The 20,179-nt window shown below is 34.4% G+C and overlaps 2 protein-coding genes across 2 annotated transcripts; both read left to right on the top strand.

Moving 5' to 3' along the window:
- Window positions 1–12,548: 12,548 nt before the first annotated feature.
- LOC105803211 (protein G1-like3) lies at window positions 12,549–13,781 on the top strand. Its single transcript, XM_012635250.2, has one exon. It carries the CDS (start codon window positions 12,778–12,780, stop codon window positions 13,345–13,347), a length of 570 nt encoding a protein of 189 aa, XP_012490704.1. The 5' UTR covers window positions 12,549–12,777; the 3' UTR covers window positions 13,348–13,781.
- Window positions 13,782–16,815: 3,034 nt separating this feature from the next.
- On the top strand, window positions 16,816–18,783 carry LOC105803212 (probable arabinose 5-phosphate isomerase). Its single transcript, XM_012635251.2, has 3 exons — window positions 16,816–17,581; window positions 18,137–18,363; window positions 18,485–18,783. Exons 1-3 carry the CDS (start codon window positions 16,925–16,927, stop codon window positions 18,639–18,641), a joined length of 1,041 nt encoding a protein of 346 aa, XP_012490705.1. The 5' UTR covers window positions 16,816–16,924; the 3' UTR covers window positions 18,642–18,783.
- The last annotated feature ends 1,396 nt before the right edge of the window (window positions 18,784–20,179 follow it).

Raw genomic sequence — 20,179 nt, 5'->3', positions numbered from 1 at the left:
AAAGTAAAAATGGAGAGGCTAAGGGGAAAACCCGCAAATGGCATCTTAGGCCAAAGGGGATTTGAGTTAAAAACCCGAAAAGGGCGGCTCAAATATTGATCAGAATGGGGTATGAAGTGATTAGATTGGGGCATGTGGTGATCCTGCTATACCTGAAAGGGTAGGGCGACATCTTGGGGCATCGACAGAGTCCTGTAGATCTCCTAAACACATGTCAAACTCAGGAAAGTCCTCAGAAAGTTTGTACAGAGAAGTTCAAGCTGCGATATCTGGGGCATCTAACCTTCATACTATTTATTGAATTTGTTGTTATTGGAATACTTCATTCTTTTTCAAGATACGTGTTCCAATCAATTCCTCTTTTATTCTTGCTACCCTTGATAATTCATTCATTTCGAGCTTGCTCTCAAATCAATTCTATTTCATCCATCGTTATATTCTTTTTTGAACATGTTGCATTGGAATAATGATTAATGGACTAATAAAACTTTCACAAAGGAAGTTTTGCATATTACTCTGAAAAGTTTCTAAATAATATAGGAACCTGAAACAGGATTATCGTTTAGAAAACACCAAGTTTAAAGGGTGAAATATCTAAGAAGGAAGAGTCTAAGTTAAAGACTATCCTTTCAGATTTTGTTGTCTAAACATTGATTGAACCAAATGACAAGATGTCGTGTTGGTGGCAAAGCTTCAATGAACCGACAAGCGATGTTTACCAGGCAAAAAGAAAAGGTCTTCTAGGAGAAGAAAATTTTTGCAATTGTGCATGAGCATTTGGTATGACACCTTGGGGATGAGGTAAAGGACCAAAGAGTTTCACATTCAATATCATTGAATTGCGATAGGAGAAGATTGAGAAAAGTCATATTTCTACCCTTAAATTACTGTGAGAGAATGATGGTACAAATTTTGATGTTCCAGTGGATTGAACTTTGACGTGTACAGTGGGGGGCAATCAGATTAAGTGTTTCTTTGGATATGCTAGCCGAGCAAGAAGGCGGTGTAGCACGTCAGTGATAAAGCCTTAATAAGCTTTTGTGTGATGATAACCTAAGCATTAAGGAATCATTTTCATGACATTTTGCATGTCATTCATACACATCTCGTTAGGAGCATTTGATTCGTTCTGATCATATCATCCTAATCACTAGGCACAATTAGGTTCATAAAATAGAACATACAGGTCATGTTCCCCATAGAACAGATCAATGAAGACATCAGATCTTGCTTTCCTGTACTGACTGCGAAGCAGATCAAAGACAACAGATCTTGCCGTCCTGCCTTGATAGTGAAGCAGATCGAAGATACAAGTTTTGTCTCCATCGGTTGCGGTGGAACTGGTTGAAGATAGCAGATCTGGCCTTCCTGCGTTAACAGCGAAGCAGATTGAAAACAAAGCCTTGTCTCCATCGGTTGTAGTAGAGTTGATTGAAGAATGTCAGATCTTATCTCCCTGAGATTACAGCAGAGCAGATCGAAGCTAGTAATCCTATCTCCCTGAGATTACAGTGGAGTGGATTAAAATAAATGATCTTATCTCTCTGAAGTTACAGTAGAGTAGATCGTGTCAGATCTTATCTCCCTGAGATTACAGCGGAGCAGATTAAAGCTAGTAATCCTATCTCCCTGAAGTTACAGTAGAGCGGATTAAAATAAAGGATCTTATCTCTCTGAAGTTACAGCAGGGTAGATCGCGTCAGGTCTTATTTCCCTGAGATTACAGTGGAACAGACCGAAGAATTTCAGATCTTATCTCCCTGAGATTACAGCGGAGCAGATCAAAAATGGTAATCCTATCTCTCTGAGATTACAGTGGAGCGGATTAAAACCAAAGGATCTTATCTCTCTGAAGTTACAGTAGAGTAGATCGCGTCAGGTCTTATTTCCCTGATATTACAGTGGAACAAGCTGAAGAATGTCAGATCTTATCTCCCTGAGATTACAGCGGAGCAGATCGAAGCTAGTAATCCTATCTCCCTGAGATTACAGTGGAGTGGATTAAAATAAAGGATCTTATCTCTCTGAAGTTATAGTAGAGAAGATCGTGTCAGATCTTATCTCCCTGAGATTACAGCGGAGCAGATCGAAGCTAGTAATCCTATCTCCCTGAGATTACAGTGGAGTGGATTAAAATAAAGGATCTTATCTCTCTGAAGTTACAGCAGAGAAGATCGTATCAGGTCTTATCTCCCTGAGATTATAGCGGAGCAGATTGAAGTTAGTAATCCTATCTCCCTGAGATTACAGTGGAGCGGATTAAAACAAAGGATCTTATCTCTCTGAAGTTACAGTAGAGTAGATCGCATCAGGTTTTACCTCCCTGTGGTTACAGTGGAGAACATTGAAGCCAGTAATTCTATCTCCCCGACGTTGCGGAGTGGGTCGAAGCGCCAATGCCTATACCTCTGAAGTTGCAGTTGAAGTTACAAGTCTTATCTCCCTGACGTTGCAGTAGGACAGACTAAAACCATGAATCTCACCCCCCTGAAGTTACAACAGAGTGGATTGAAGCTACAAGTCTTGTCTTTTTGAAGTTGTAGCGGAATGGATCGAAGTGACAAGACACGGTAGACTGGAATGAAGCTACTTGAAGAAGAAAGGCACCAAGAAGTCAAGACTCGGCGAGACCGGGCAAAATTGGGCTTTCTTAGTCTTTGCTCTGTTATCGTTACACGACAACGAGCAAAGAGTGGCAGCTGTACAAGCCCAATTTTTAGCCCAAAACCCAATTAACCCAAGAACCCAAAATAATCACATACCAGCAAAACCCTCTACCCAATACAACCCAAAACCCCACCTAAACCTAACCCACCTACCACCCAATTACAATTAACCTAAACTGGACCAAGCCCACTTAGCCCGGGCCGATTTCAAAAATATCGCCTAGGGTTTGAGATGAAACCTAGCGCGCCTCTGACTTTTGGCTTCGCCGCCATCGTCACCGCCGTTGGACGTCCCATCCGCGTCCATCACGTCGGCCTCCCCCACTTGCGCGTCACCGCAAAAGAAACAAAACGAAGAAAAGAGGGCAATAGAAACAGTGGCATTCGGCTATAAAAGCCAAGAAAATGTATTTTGAAGCTCTTGGCTTCCTATTTTGTAACCAAAAAGTAATGAGACATTAGCAAAATAAATAAAAACAAGAGAAATATTAAGAGGTGATTTTCGTTCTCCGTTTGATTTTTTATTTTTTCTTTTTTATATACATCTACAAACAAAGAAACGATTTAAAAGGAAAGAAAAAGAAAGGAGTACTTGAGCCGTTCCGCTTGCGCGTCAGCGGAGTTCATTTTAGGTTACCAAATCGGACCATGAAGGCGACGTTTGGGGCTTCGCTCCTTGGCCCTACGGCTCTAAAGCCCGATCCTTAGTCGGTCCTCAAACGGGTTAAAAATCGACCTTTTGGAACCTCCGACCACCGCATGTGGCGGGGTCATTGGTGGCCTGTTCGGCCAAAGGAAAAGGAGGGTGAGGGTTTTTTTTTTTCTCTCAAGTTTTTTAAGCAATGAAAGAATGAGTTTTAGAAAAAATTGTTTTAAATAAGATTTTCAAACGGCGCCGTTTGGGCTTAGTTTTCAGAGACAAAAACGGTGTCATTTTGGTCTCGACCATGGATGACCCGACCTGGGAGGATCCGCGTGTTTTGACTCTTGGGTAATTTTGCATTTAGTCCCTTTGATTTTGTGGAACTTTCAAGGAGGTTTTTCCCATATTTGCAATTTTGCCTCAAATTTTCGCGTTTTCCTCGATTTGGTCCCTAGACCATGTGCATGCGTTAATTGAAGCAGTGTCGTTTGAATGACAGAGGATATTTATCAGTTTAGTCCCCTTTATTTCTCGCATCACAATTTGATCCCTTACCTTATTTTATTTTAATTTCGCCCCGAGATTTTGTTTCAGCTTTTAATCTAGTCTTATTGTTATTATTATTATTATTTATATTATTGTTACTTATCATGTTGTTATTATATAATAGATATATATATATATATATATATATATATATATACATGTATCTACATTTTAACTTATTTAATTCATACATAAATACTTTTTTATTATAAACATATCTATACGTATGTATATCTATATACTTTTCTTCCACAAATATGTGTATACTTATTCATATATATATATATATTTTATATATTAAAATATGTATATTTATATATATACATTATATATTTTATCTTACCTTTTTATATAATCCACATATATAGTTCCCTTATATGTACACACACATGTTCATATTTTATAATTTTCATACATTTTCCTTTATTTTTATGTTCATTTATGTATTTATTTATATGCCCATTTTTATGCTTTAGTTTATTTATTTATTTATTTGCTATGGTATATGCATGATTGATTTATTTCATTATTCGTTTTTGTTCATTTTTTTTATTTACATAATCATGTTTATTATTCCATCATGCACATAAATATCATATTTCAAAAAAAAAGGAAAATATTTCAAATTAAGGCAATATTTAGCGTTTGGAAATTCGAGGAACGTGCCCTAAGGTACTGGGTTTTGATTTCTCGTTCGACCAAATAGCTAAATATCCTTTTAAAAACTTTTCAAAAATAAGGCAATGTTTTGAGTTTGGAAATTCGAGGAACGTGCCCTAAGGTACTGGGCTTCGACTTCACGTTCCACCAAATGACTTAATATCCTTTTCAAAAATTTTCAAAATAAGGCAATATTTTGCGTTTGGAAATTCGAGGAACGTGCCCTAAGGTACTGGGTTTCGATTTCTCGTTCGACCAAATAGCTAAATATCCTTTTAAAAACTTTTCAAAAATAAGGCAATGTTTTGTGTTTGGAAATTCGAGAAACGTGCCCTAAGGTGCTGGGTTTCGATTTCACGTTTAACCAAATTGCCAAATTTCCTTTTGAATTTTAATCCATGCCATTCGAGTTTTTTTTAAGGATCGTATTTTAAATTTCTTTAAAGTTTTCAATATTCGACACTAAGACATTAAGTAATCAACTAGGTACCAATTTTGGGTGTATCGAGGTGCTAATCCTTCCTCGTGCGTAACCGACTCCCGAACCCGTTTTTCTGAATTTCGTGGACCAAACTTGTTGTTTTAATAAAATCAAACCTTTTATTAAAAACAACCACTTTTCGAGGTGATCCAATCACACCTTATCAAAAAGGATTGGTGGCGACTCCCGTTTTCGTTTTCATTTTCAAAAACCTAAGTCGACCCCGTTTTCCATCAAAAAAATGGTGTCAACGATTATTAGGAGAGATGGCTTCCGTGATTATTACCGTTAAAAAAAATCTTTCACCCAATCAAAGATTGACACATAGTATTTTTAATTATATATTAATTTTAATTTTTTTAATGGAAATTATTTTTTTGAACCATAATAATTACATAATTATAATTTAAATACATGCTTAGAATAAATACCTAACTAAAAAATTAGTTTGAGGGATTATTATTCAAATTAAGCATACATAAAAACACCCTATGGTGACGAGGATTTGGGGGGCTTGGTAGTGCCATTCAGTGTGTCATGTGAGTGGTTTACTTTCTTTGTGGGACAACAACGACAAAGCTGGCTCCTTTTCTGTCAAATCACCATTTAATGTGTTTTTTTAATGATGTCTGTGTGGTGGGAAATTTCAACTATAACATGATATGGAAGTTAAAAGCCCCGCCCAAAGTCCACTGGTTTTTAATGGCTCAGGATGAGTGTGAGTGGATCCGAGTATTCTGGAACAAATTTTCTCTTGGCGGGCTATTATTTGGTATAATCCTGTTAATCTTAAATCTTTCCTTGTGAGTTCCTGTGGTGGATCTGGTTGACTCGAAACGAATTTGTATTTCAAGGTACACTATGGTCGGCGGGTGAGCTATTTTTCACAAAGAAGTTAAAGGTCAATCTTTTGGGCTCAAGCATACTGGGGAGATGCTTTCATCGTTGAAAGAGCGTGATGGAAACATCCATTGCAGTGTGCACCATGCATAGGCGGCTTTGGACTCCTCCACCCGCGGGCGTCGTAAAGTTTAACGTCAATGGGGCTGCAAGGGGTAAACCTGGTTGGAGAACTGAACCGATGGTGGAGTCTGACTAATACAAAGTTGTTTTCTGGTGTAGCTTTTATGCCTCACGAGTGACGCCCCTGGAGGTTTCTTATGGGATACTTTCAATGAGATGGAGGGTACGATCAAAGGAACTGGAGCTGTTCTTTTTTTTCATGTATTCAGGGAAGTAGGAAGCCAACAGCTTTGCTCATGCACTTTACCATCCATTGATCAAGTTTTCTTTTACCTGGTGGTAGTGTACTATGCTGGACCCTTTGTGTTTTGCTACTTTCTTGCTGGTCCCTCTCTGTTTGTTCTGTTTTGTGATTACCTTAATGAGTTTTGGAGGTGTTTTCTTTTTTGGTGGAATCAATTCCTGGATTCTTATTGATCTTCAAGTTATACCTGTTATTATATCTGGAAAAAGAAGTTGTTTCTCGAGGAAAGAGGAAAAAGGAAAAACTTTATATTAAACAAATTCAGAGAATAAAGACATTTGTTAGTAGCTCGAGTGCTCCCTCTTGAGCTACTACGTTAAGGTTCGACTATCAACGACAGGTTGAGAAGCTCATGGAAAAAGCAACATGCTTTGTATTGGCTATAGTATTACGTTTAGAATGTCCATTTTACCGAGTAGATATATGATTGTTAACCATCTTGTGGCCAAGAAGTTACCGAGGGTTAAACTGAGGTATTTGATTCTCTATTTTTCACAACTCTCTTTCATTTTGATGATAATCAACAGTAGAAATGGGTCAGAAAATGAGTAATTCTGGAAAAGAAAATGTGAGAAGGTAATAATGGTAAAATTTATTGAAAAATTCCATATTCAAAATCTAAAATCTAAAATCTAAAGATAACATTATTGAAAAAAACAACCATAAATTTTAAAAAAATTAATTTTCATGCTGATTAAAAAGGACATAAAAAAACACCTTAATTAAAATTTAAATTAACCCAAATTTACTAAATGTCACAATATTTTAATAGTAATTAAATTGATTAAATTGTAAATCTAATGATTCATGTCAACTTTATTGATAACTACTGTTTCTGCAAAGACACCATTTTTTTTAATCAAGCAAACACTCCCACTTGCTGAGCAGGTTAACAAGCACTGCATTTGTATTTTGTAACTGGAGGGTGGATGGGTTGTTTTTTTGTTTAGGCTGTTCCCAGGCAAGGAGGTCACACTGTTAACCGAAGATATCATCTTATTCTTATACTCTGATTGCGAGCCATTGATTTTGGTTGAGTTCACAGTTCACTTTTAGGGAAAAACACAAACCATGCAGGCGGAGATAGCTAGTTAGCATATGGCTAAATCTATCCCTTAATACTAAAACAACTTGTTTGTTTCCTCTTCTTTTACAATATTCTGTGGGAGAATTTCGTGCAGGTTACAAGTTTTAAGAAGCCTACCACTCCAATTGTCCACAAACACCCAAAAGCTTCAAGCTATCAAATTGAAGCCACCACCAGACAAAACTAAAACCATACATAACAAAGCGTCATGCTTGTTACTGCACAACTGCATGCATATTTGATGATAGGTTAATTTTGGCAGTGCTGTCGCCTGAAACTTGCAGCATGCCATGCATGGCCCTACTTCTCTAATCGTATTACTGTTTGGGAAAAGAAAGTAGCCGAGTCAAGCCCTGGTCCACTCTTGCTATGCATGGGGGAGGGGAATTTATACAGCAGCTTGCACCTTGGGTACGTTTGATCTCCCATGGCCCCAACCTTCCACGAATTTTCTTTCACGGCAAACGGGCAGAATTTGTGATTCCAACTGCACCATATGCACTTTGAATCCCATTTTATTATTACAAGATGATTTCTTCTTTAATGAAATTGATTTCATTTGGTTGATTAATATATATTTTTACATGCATTAAAATAAAACTATAAAATAATAACGGTTAAAATATGATTCGAATTTCTTTATTTTTCATATTTTATAATTTAGCCTTTGTAATTTTTTTATTTTTAAAATTTAATCTCTTTTCATTTTAAATTTATACAATCTTAATTATTAATATTATTAAAATTATTCAATCATTTTTTTCTTATTCCGTGATTATTAAATGAATAATTTTTATTTTAAAATAAAATAATTTTAATTACAATAACAATTATAATAATATAGAGACTTAAAAGCATTTTTTCAACCATCTATAATGTTGGCACATAGATCGAGGAGATTTTAATCAATAATAACATATTTGGTTAAATTGTAATTTGATTAAATTTAAGATTTCTTGATTTGAAAATATTAATCCAATCATTAAAATTGTAAGTATTTATCAATTTGACATATTAATTATTGATTAGGTTGTTCTAATGTGATGTAGCATATGATTAACTAGAAAAAGAACATGTTAGCAACGATAATGATTGGACTTAAATTGATGAAAAAGTAAGAGAATCGAATTTTTAAAATTTTAAAGTATATAGATTAAATATCAAGATGGATCAAAGAACAACAGATTTTAACCTAAAATAAATTAACAGTTTAATTTGGGCAAAGATTTGCAGTGATGGAAAAAGAAAGTGAAAACTACAGTTGCTGTGTTTCCAAAAGCATCACATGTTAGAGTTTTTGGAATTTGGAGCCAACAAATCAGGGAAAAGGAAATCGTTTTTTAATAAATTCCCAACGACCTGATTTACTTAAAACAAATAATATCTCAAGGATTGTCTGTTTAATTAGGTTTAGCTTGTAAGTTTATTGGTTGATGAAGAATTTTTAGCTTAAAAAAGTAAAGAGATGAGTGCTTTGGGTTGGCCTTATGATGTTAAGATATGAAAGTTGCAGCATAAAACAAAAAGAGAACCCAGTGACCTCCTTGAATTTCTAAAATTGAAAATAAAAAAGAAAAAGAAGGGACTGAAACAGTTGGATGATATTTTGTGAGGGTAAATTAGAGAAATGCTTCTGTTTTATGGACAAAGTGGTGAATGAAGAATGAAGTGTCATTTCAAACTACAGAGCTTGTTTACCCCCAACGAAATTAGGGTCTCTTTATTCCCCCATTTTGTACCAAAAGTAGTGCAGAAATTCATTCAATGATCTCCTCCATAAAATCACATAAAGCTACCCGACATACAATCAACCTTTTCCTTTTCAATAACTCAAATTAATGTCTTAAATTTTATATTTTTCTTACCTTCTTTTATTTTTATTTCAAGAAATTTAGTTTAATTATTAATACCTTTAAAATTCCTCTCTTGAATTTAAGTTTATTATAACATCAATTTTATCGTTACATGGCTATTAAGTAAATATTTTTCTTATTTTAAAGTGCGGCACTAGTAATTTTAACAAAATAAAAATAAAAGGATTATTAACAATGAATTACCATTAATATCATAAATTGTTTTTATATTTTCATTATAATCTAAGTTGAATATTTATTAATACCAAAATAATACAAAGACACAAGAAAAGAAATATATTCCGCACTTAATCAATTATTCTATCGATTATGAATTTTTATTAATTTATAATAATTATATTTATCTGTGGTTTTAGTATGTAAAACATCATATATATATATATATTCAAATTGAATTTTATACATAATTTATAAGGACAAATATCAAAGTTACAGATGTACTTTGGTCCGACGTATAACTTTATTCATGAACTTTAATTTTGTGTAATTACACACATGAAACTTTGTTTATGGTTCACATGTATACATGAAATTTCATTTTATTCAATTGTACACTTTTAAATCAATTATACACGTTTAAAAGCATAAATACATTAATCTATTTTTATATTAGATTAATATAATAATTTGTGTATGTAATATACAAAGCATAAAATGGTATTATATCGGTTTGTAAAAATTGAATCAAATTAAATTTAATATATAGATTACACTCATTCAAAATTCATATATAGTTTTGATGTTTATCCTAATTTATATTAATAATTTAAAATTATTTAAAATTGATATTTCATGTATTGTAGGGGTTAGTATTTGGTGCAGTGGTAGTGTACTTTTTTATTTTATTTCACAAGCAACCTTAACAATTTATCACGTGTCTCTTTTTTAAATATTTATTTTAAATATTTTACTATATTTCTATAAGTTACTTGTCAACCTCTTGACACGCTTGTAAAGTATAAAAACTCCACTATGAGTGTGTCAAATATTTTCTCATATTATAATATTAACAATTTTAAATATCATTTAAATTAACTTATTTTTTATTTTACAACATCATATTTAAAATAGATATTTTTAGCTTTTCATAACATTGTTTTATGGTAATTCTAAGGGTAAACTACACATATAGTCACCTAACTATAGGAAGGAACTGTAAGAACTTTATTCTCGGGACCATGTGATGCCATTGATGCAGATTCAGCTGAATTAGGAGCAATAATTTCAGCGTTGGATGTAATAATTGAGATAGGGTAGAGGGGATTTGGTTTGATTATTGTTGAAATCGGGTCACTGGTGGCGTATAACTGGTTATTGAACAAAGATAGGAGACCTTGGTCTCAACAAACTACATCTGCAGATATGGAAAGGAGACTAGCCTGTGTGGGCGAGGTAGCATTTTCAAAAGCAGACCAGCATGGCAATGAAATGGCAGAAACATTAGCGACAATAGGTATTAATCCTAGGGTTATGTTCAAGGTGTGGTGGTGAATGTTAGATTGGTGATTGGAATGCCTGGTTTTCATGTTATAATAGCTTTTGTGACAATTGTATTGTTTGACTGGAACTACTATTATGTTGCTTTTAAACATAATAGTTTGAATGAAGCAAAAAAAAAAAAAAGTTCATTTAGGTATCCAAAATAAGAAGTTTTCAATTTAAGCACTCACGTTATATAGTTGAGTCATTTTGGTTACACCCGATAAAATCACAAACGACAAGCTGACATGACTGTTAAAAAATCGGTATATAATAACAAATTTAGCCTTCAAATTTTACATATTATTTAAATTTAGTCATAATTTTAAAAAATTAACCCTCAAAATTTTCAAATGATCTCAATTTTCTCCTAATTCAAAAATTCAAAAAATATATAAATATGCATAAATATTTTCAAAAAAGAAAAAAATATTGTTGATAAGAAATAATAATATATAAAATTTTCAGAAAATATAAAATATAATATATTATATGGCTTAACCCTCGAGTTTGAGCTGAACTCAATAATTAAGTTTAGGGTAAATAATATATATGAAGCACATAACATAATTTAATAATATAAAAATATGAAAAGCTTGATAAGGCTCACGAGCTGTTCAAGTCAAGTATTACTAAGCTCGAATTTGGCTCGATCGATAGCTTGAGCTTGAGCTCAGCTTGATAATTACCGAATCAAATTTAAATTTTCTTCGAGTTAAATTCGAATAGATTTATATCTTTATGTTTCCGCTAAATTGAGTGTAATTGGACACTCATAAATTCTTATGGAGGGTGAAAATTGAAGTAATTATGTGGATAATTACAAATAATTAAACTCAAATCCAATTATCACATGCCCGTGCATAATTTAAGATTAAAATTATTTATACAATAATAATATTTTAATTTTAGGATATATATATTTAAATATAATTATATGTTATTTTATTGGTTTCGCTTAAATAATCTGAAAATCTTTTATTGATGATATAACTTTCTCTACATTTTGACCTACTAAATAATTAATTAAATTAATAATATATTATATAAATTATTTATACTAAAATTAACGTAATTATTATTAATTATTTATATTTGGTAACGACGGTTTGATGATAATCAAAAGTATATATTTGATGTTTTATTTTCTCAGCCAAAATAACTTACTTTAATTAAATCCAAAAGGACAACATACACGGCCAGCTCTCGAAAATGCACCATACAACATAAAACATCATCTTATGACAACATACACTGCGTAGAATATTAGAGAGAAAGCATTGTTGAGATAAAAATCATTGTTGAATATTCTTTTGGATTCACATATTATACAAGATGATTTTGTTATTTATTTAGAGATCTTTTCTCAAATATTATTAATAATTTTATAATATTTTAAAATTTTAAATTATACTTCATCAATCAAATATGTTTATGTTTAGTGAATTATTATAATTACAAAGTGATGCAATGTGTCCAAACATACTTTATATATATTTATAATAAATACATTTGACATACAATTATTTCACTTTTTTAAATTATTTATATCAAATTTATCATTATTTATTTTAATTTCAAAGCTATATTCTTATATATTCAAATTAAATTTTACAAATAATTTATATTAATATCTAACATTAAACATTTGAAATTAAAAAAAAATAATTTCACTTTTTTTTCACGGTATTTTGTTCAACCCTCTTTGAAATGCATTTTCTTGACCTTAAAACGTTGAAAAGGGTAGAAAGCTAAAATAAATTATAAGAAAGCCAAGTTGTGAGTTCTTCAGTATCTTCAACAGTAGTATTGCAACTGTGTTTTGCTTAGCTTAGTTTAAGTCTTATAATTAGACTGTTTTAAGGTTACCAAGTGTGTTTATTATCCTACGAAACACAAAAGTAAAGGAAACCCTAAAATCAAAGTAGCTGAACCAAGAAGAGAAAGTACTACCGCACTAATCTTCTTCTTCTTCTTCTTCTTCTTCTTCTTCTTTATTCCAATTGTTAACTGATAAAGCCCAAAAAGAATTATTTGTTGTAGACGATACTATTAAAAACTGTGCTCTCTCTCCATGCCCATGGATTCATTTCCAGAAATGGATAGCTTCAACTTGGAAAACGCTAGCCTCAACGTTAGCAATAACGGTGCCACATCACTTGCAACCCCGTCTTCTTCGACGTCAAGCCGGTACGAGAACCAAAAGCGCCGTGACTGGAATACCTTTGGACAGTACCTGAAGAATCATAGGCCCCCACTTTCACTCTCCATGTGTAGTGGAGCTCACGTCCTGGAGTTCCTTCGCTACCTCGACCAATTTGGAAAAACCAAAGTCCACACTTTTAACTGCCCCTTCTATGGCCTGCCAAACCCACCTGCCCCTTGTCCATGCCCACTCCGTCAAGCCTGGGGTAGCCTCGATGCTCTCATCGGCCGCCTCCGAGCTGCCTTTGAAGAAAATGGCGGAAAACCTGAAGCAAACCCATTTGGAATCCGAGCTGTGAGGCTTTATCTTCGTGAGGTTCGCGATTTGCAGTCAAAAGCAAGAGGGATTAGCTATGAAAAGAAGAAGCGTAAGCGACCCCTAGCCAACCAAACCCCAACTCTTCCAGTGCCACCACCACCACCACCAAGTGCGAGCTGAAATATGCATCGCCAAAACCCCATAACCATAAGCAAGTTGCAGTTTAATTAGTCTAGCGTATAACTAAATGTTCCTCCCTGGCTGCTGCTTTGCTTGATCTATGAAAGGTAGTTTTCTTTCACCTTTTCCATCAGCTACATGGTATTGGTTTGAGACATAAGTACTATATTATTTTTAGGATAGTTTTACTTCTCGATGCCTTGTGCCTTTCTACTTTCTGTTAGAGTGGTAAAAACTGGTAATGCTTTTGAGACTTTTGGGGACTCCTTTGAAATCTACTTTTGATGCAAACAGTGTCAGTATCCTCAGTAATGAACTAGTACTAAAAAAACAGTCATTCTAGGAGTGACTGTACTAGCAGTTGTTATTGCCTAAGTGGAACTGATCATTGCCAAACTAATTAACCATATGTTTGAAGTTCATATCTTTCTTCATCTCTCTGTATCTCTCTTCCCAGTCCAATTCTTGGCAGTCACCTTCATTGCTGTTTATAGCATCAGCTTGAAACAACTTTACATGAGGATCATGTGTCAGATATGTGGAGAGCACTATATTTGTTTAATGGCTCGGCTTTGTTGCAGATGGAAGTCAGTTTTCATCTCTCTGCTACTCATCTTTTCTCTCCATTCTTGTCTTCACATTTTAAACAACAACATCAAATCATTTGAAGATTGATCTTAATATATAGTGCAAATACTTAGATCGAGAGGAAGTGTAATATATGTATATGTAAGGATTTTGTGATTAACATTTGGCTTTAAAGAATGATTGAGACCTTCCCTCTTAAGTTTTAAATAAGATAATTGGATTGCTTTAGCCAATTAAGTTATTACTAATAATATTGGAACATAAGGTTATATATAGACGCTAGAGACAACCTTCTTTTCCCATTAACGAGAGTGGACATGATCTTAAATATGGGTGTAATTGAATGTTTTTTGAGAATGTGCATGAACAAAAGACATAAAACAGCTTTCCGATGTGCTGGAAAGCTTAGTTAGTTTATCCAATGGCTATGATTCATCATTTCAATATAAGAAATGCCTAGGGTTAAGCTTTTGTTATTTTCCTTCACTTCATTGCTTAATACAAGGAATCAAGAAATTGGGATTTTGTGATGTATAAATTGAATTTTAAATTTAATCGAGTCGAAAAGTTTGGTAAAAAAAAATTGGTATGAAAAAATTGAGATTTTCATTAGAGGTTTGGATGGTTGATGATTGATTTCTTTGTTTTTCTCGAAGTTTAGATATTGTTGCTCTCCACTCTCAATATTGTATAGTCGGGTGGATATAATCTTAGCACAAAATTTTAGCTTTAAACCTCAATTTTTACATTTTATCTCAGCAGATTTCTAACTTTAACTTAGCCTAGAGGTATAATTAGCTAACAACAATCAAGATGAGATCCCCAGCTATTCCCTTAATTTCCTATATCTAGCTTTACACATTTGATTTTCCTCTGTCCTTGTAAAGTTTAGAAAAGCTAAGAAAATGTACATACTAAAACAAGAAAATGATGACACAAAAAATTTGGTTTTTAATAAATATCCGGAGAGATGATTGTAAATCCAACTTATGTAAAAAAAAAAAATAGTACTACAAAGTGTTAGATACTTGTGAATATTACATAGCAAATCGGCCCAAAATTTAGCTTCCTGATAAGCTACCCTATGTGATTTATAGTATACTATCTAGATATATCTCATCACATGCATGTTATTAGGGTGGACAAAAAAAGTTTGCTTCCCACTGCTCCGCCCTCCATAATCCATGTCATTTTGGTGTAGGAGTAGGGAGGTAGCAGATACAGTTCAATTTTAACTGCTATATTGCTTTATAGGTGAACTAGTATCTATTGACTGCTACAAATGCAACTGTCCGCATGTTGGATGCCACTGCTCCATTTTCTTTGCCGGGAAACTTAAATTTATGTCTTTTCTCATCTCCTGGCCCAATGCATTGGGCTTTATTCACAGTTTGGCTACTTGTCATTCCGTAATATATTTTATTCCAAAAGCATAACAGCAACAAAAAACAAACAGCCTATAATATAATTCCACGTAGTATTTAATATCTTTTTTTAAAATTTAATTTAATTCCCCGTGCTTTCTCTCTCTCTCTCTTATGCATATATATGTATATGGGAAAGTGTATGTAATGTAATACATGCACTGTTCAATAAATCTTCACATATAGCAGCAATGGGTAAATGCAAATAAGTTCATGGCACCATAGATTTCTTATCTGAGTTTTAAAATAATCCATTAACTTCAAGCATTACTATGGTATGATTTAAGAGCATACCCTCAATGATTACTAAGTTTTACTAACAATTACTAAGCATGTACTGTCAGAATCTACAATCTAAGACCAAAAACATCAAGAGGGAACTGTTGCTCTCTCCTTTGTCCGACGATGGTTCGATTGTCGGTTTCTTTGCTGAGCCCGAATCTACTGCTCCTATACTCATTAAAACACACTTCACGCCCCGTCCTACAACATCGTGATGTGTGAACTTAGTAACCCATTACTAAATTATGCAGATGGATAAAAGGAGAAAACGGAAATTTGAAATACTCTGATAATATGAATTCTGATGCATTTTATTGAATGAATGATGTAACCTTTATATAGGTTGAATTACAACTGAAAAATTACTAAAAAATAGGAACAAACCTGATACGTAAATCACTAGAAAATATCAACTAATATGATACTCTTAAAGCCTAGCAACAATAAGTTTTGACTGAATCAATAATTTTATTCAAACCAATAAACTAACAAATTTAACTCTAACACCCATTTGTAAGAAAAGTGAAAACAGTTGGAGAGTAAAAAACTCCATTACCGTAAATAATTTCCATTTGCGATGAGCTCCCCCACAAGACAACAGGAGATTCACTCTTCTCACGACCCTTGCCTTGGCAGAAGCCATAAACCACATGACCATGAATATTTTGATATCAGTAGCCAGAAACTTAAGCTATGATGTGTGGGTGGGTGGGTGTGGGAGATAGAGAGAGTTTAAAATTAGTTTTTATTTTAATTTAATTAAATTTAATATTAAAAAATATTAAATGCCATGTGGCATCTTATTATAGGCTGATTACTTTTTTTTTTTATGTTTTTGGACTAAAATATACAGAAGGATAATTGTATCAAAATAAGACTAAATTAAAAAAGGAATAAATCCAGGTAAAATTATGAATAAAGCTTAAAAGTTATAGATTTTGATCTTATAAACTGATATTGAATTTTTTATTAAATTTCATTGTCACATAATTATCTTAAATTTATATATGTTGTGCTGTTTTAGGGGAACATCAAGTGTATATATTTCCTCTAAAAAAAATCCATTTAATAATTAATGTAATTAATAAATACGTATACTCCATGCAGACGTATCCAAAACTAAACTCTTCCTTTATTTACCGCGAAAAATTAACTGCCAAATCTAGACGCGCTCATTTGAACCAAAGGAAAAAAGTAAAACTAAACGCGCTCTCTTTCTTCCTTCGCAAACATTTTATGCAAAACAACAGAGAAAAATATATCAAGATCTGAGAGCATCTACAATGGGGTCGCTTCCTCCGTCACTGGACCTCCCATCACCGCCGTTGGGAAAGCCCCCTCACCTCCAACTCCTTTCCGAAACTACCCTTCTCAACCTCTTCAAATCCCAACAAAACCACCTCAATTACTTCTTCCAAAACCTCGACTTTTCCCAAGCATTGTCCTTCACCCAAACCCTCCTCAATTCTCGTGGCACCATTTTCTTCTCCGGTGTCGGAAAATCCGGTTTCGTCGCCAGCAAGATCTCCCAAACCCTAGTCTCCCTAGACATCCGCTCCTCTTTCCTCTGCCCTCTCGACGCTCTCCACGGCGACATTGGCGCACTCTCCTCTGCCGACGTTCTCGTTCTCTTTTCTAAATCCGGCTCCACTGAAGAACTCCTCCGTCTCCTTCCCTGTGCCAGAGCCAAGGGGGTTTATCTCATTTCTGTTACCTCCGTTTCTAACAATGCCCTGGCCAACGCTTGCGACATGAATGTGCATTTGCCGTTGGAGAGGGAGTTGTGTCCCTTTGATCTGGCGCCGGTCACTTCCACTGCGATCCAGATGGTATTTGGCGACACCGTGGCTATTGCGCTTATGGGAGCTAGGAACTTGACTAAGGAGCAATACGCGGCCAATCATCCCGCTGGGAGGATTGGGAAAAGCCTTATTTTCAAGGTTTGCTTTTTCTCTTTTTTCCCCTTATTCTTAAATGCTGCCTTTGAGATTAGATTTTTGATAAATTTAATTGCTTCTGATGATGAGTCTTTTTTGTTAGTGGGTGTTTAATGATCTTTGATAAAGTTGATCGCTCTCAAATTGTTCGAGATCTGGGCTTTCAAAGACTGTTCTTTTTGTTTGCTAATATTTGGTTCATATAAGAAGCTGTAGAACGATAAAACCTGAAAAAAAGAAAAAAATAATAAAAATGTTTGATTTATTGCTCGTTGTAGTAATTTTGATGCATTTATTTGAATTTCTATTTTTAGGGATCATGTCATTGTCAAGATAATTGGGATTGATGGACATTTGAAACTGAAATTTGTCCTCTTTTTTAGTTTTTCTTTTTTCTTTCATTTTTTTCAGCTTAATTTGTGCTTTAGTTTCTTCATTGCTTAATTTTCAGCATTGGTAATGTGGAGGCAACATGAAGGACAAGAAAATAATCACTTTAAAAAAAAAAAAAAAACCTTGGACTTGTAGAATGATGGGTTGGGGCTTTTGTGTTTGTAGGTAAAAGATGTGATGAAGAAGAAAGATGAGCTTCCAATTTGCAAGGAAGGCGATTTGATAATGGAGCAACTGGTGGAGCTGAGTAGCAAAGGATGCGGATGCTTGCTGGTTATAGATGATGAATATCACTTGCTTGGGACATTTACAGACGGTGATTTGCGGCGTACTCTTATTAAGGCCAGTGGAGAAGCAATATTCAAGCTCAGAGTTGGAGACATGTGCAACAGGTAAATATGCAAATGGAGCATTTTCAAATGAGTTGTAATAAATTGTGAAGTTGCTTCTCATTACCAGATCATCTTGTTTTGTGTCAAGTCACTTGATATTATATCCTTTTGGTTATATCAGAGAACCGAGAACCATTGGTCCGGATGCAATGGCAGTGGAAGCCATGAAAAAGATGGAATCACCACCTTCTCCTGTACAATTTCTGCCTGTTATTGATCATCAAAATGTCTTGATTGGCATTATCACATTGCATGGATTAGTGTCAGCTGGCCTTTGAGATGTATGTCTGGATTTCAATGTGACATAAGTGTTAACTAGAATTTATAGTTCAAACTATGATAGGATCTTATGTATACTGGACATAATTTCTGACCAATTTATTTATTCTATGTGATATGTTTGGGCATTTAAAGAGTAAATTTTTAGCTTGCTTTCGGCTTTGCAGTAGGCACCACGAGCTCATACTAGAATAATTATTTACACAAGTTGATCCCACCATGATAGTTCAGTTTAAGAAGCAGACAAGCTTTATTTCTAATAACAGGGGAAAAACTTGTCAGGCATCATACTCTGCTATGGAGCTGAAATTTGGTTTTTCTTTTTTATGTAGCGAGGTCATTACTTCAGCATTTTCTGTAACACCTTGTAACAGCTCGTTTTTAGTAAAATCAGAATAGTGGTTTCGGGACCACAAATCCGAAGTCGGGAAAATTTATTTTTATTATTGTTGACACCATTTTTTTGAATGGAAAACGGGGTCGACTTGGGTTTTGGAAAATGAAAACGAAAATGGGAGTCGCCACCGATCCTTTTTGATGAGGTGCGATCCATCATTTGCCCATCTTCATGAGGCTCGTCAGCTTCTTTAAGGACGAGCTTCTTTAAGGGTGTTGGAACGTCGTCGAAGGCCCTCAGACGATCGCTTTGAATCCACAGGCCCCGGAGCAAGGTCACGAACTCTTCCATCGCCATTCTTGTGTTTCTCAGAATATATTCAGGAAATCGTATTGTTTTCCACTTTATCAAGGAATTCGTATTCCATGACAAGCTTTCTAATTTAGTAATCGGACTTGAATCAATATCTCTTTCCTAGGATGCAAATGCAATGCAATCATAATCAAAACACAACAAGAGGGGTTAGTACAAAATAGAAGCAAATAAGGAAAACAGAAAGTACCTAATCAGGTAACCACTAGGGATTTGGAGTGGCTCTACCTAGGTTAAGTTCCTAAGTCCACTATATGAAGGTTGGTTCTAAAGTCAAGGTACCCGAATCAGCAGATTCCTCGATCTTCACCCATTATAGGCTCATACAGACCGAGTTCGGTTCAAGGGAATACATTTCCCTATGGCTGCACGGAGATGAAAATCTCACGAAGACATAGGTATGGATGTATCCCGAAAGTGATCCACTATCCTGCACGGAGGTGAAAACCTCACGAAGGACTAGCTTCTCACTCCCACTTAAAAATGTGTGACCAACGGTCATGCAATGCAATATGCAGAAAGATACCAAAATTTAAATCAACACAACAGTTTCGGAAATGAAAATTACAATAAAAATGAATGGAATGCAACGAAAGGATCGTATACTTAAATCAAGTTTTCAATTTTCGACAAAAAGACAAAAGGTAATCAACTCGTGGCTTGACTCTCTTATTTAACATCCCCAGAGGAGTCGCCAAGCTGTTGACACCATTTTTTTGAATGGAAAACGGGGTCGACTTGGGTTTTGGAAAATGAAAACGAAAATGGGAGTCGCCACCGGTCCTTTTTGATGAGGTGTGATCGGATCACCTCGAAAAGTGGTTGTTT

Source organism: Gossypium raimondii, chromosome 11 (genome assembly GCF_025698545.1).
Source record: "Gossypium raimondii isolate GPD5lz chromosome 11, ASM2569854v1, whole genome shotgun sequence".
NCBI classification, from domain to species: Eukaryota; Viridiplantae; Streptophyta; class Magnoliopsida; order Malvales; family Malvaceae; genus Gossypium; species Gossypium raimondii.
Note: the sequence above shows the minus strand (reverse complement) of the source record. Positions and strands in the feature narration are given on the sequence as shown.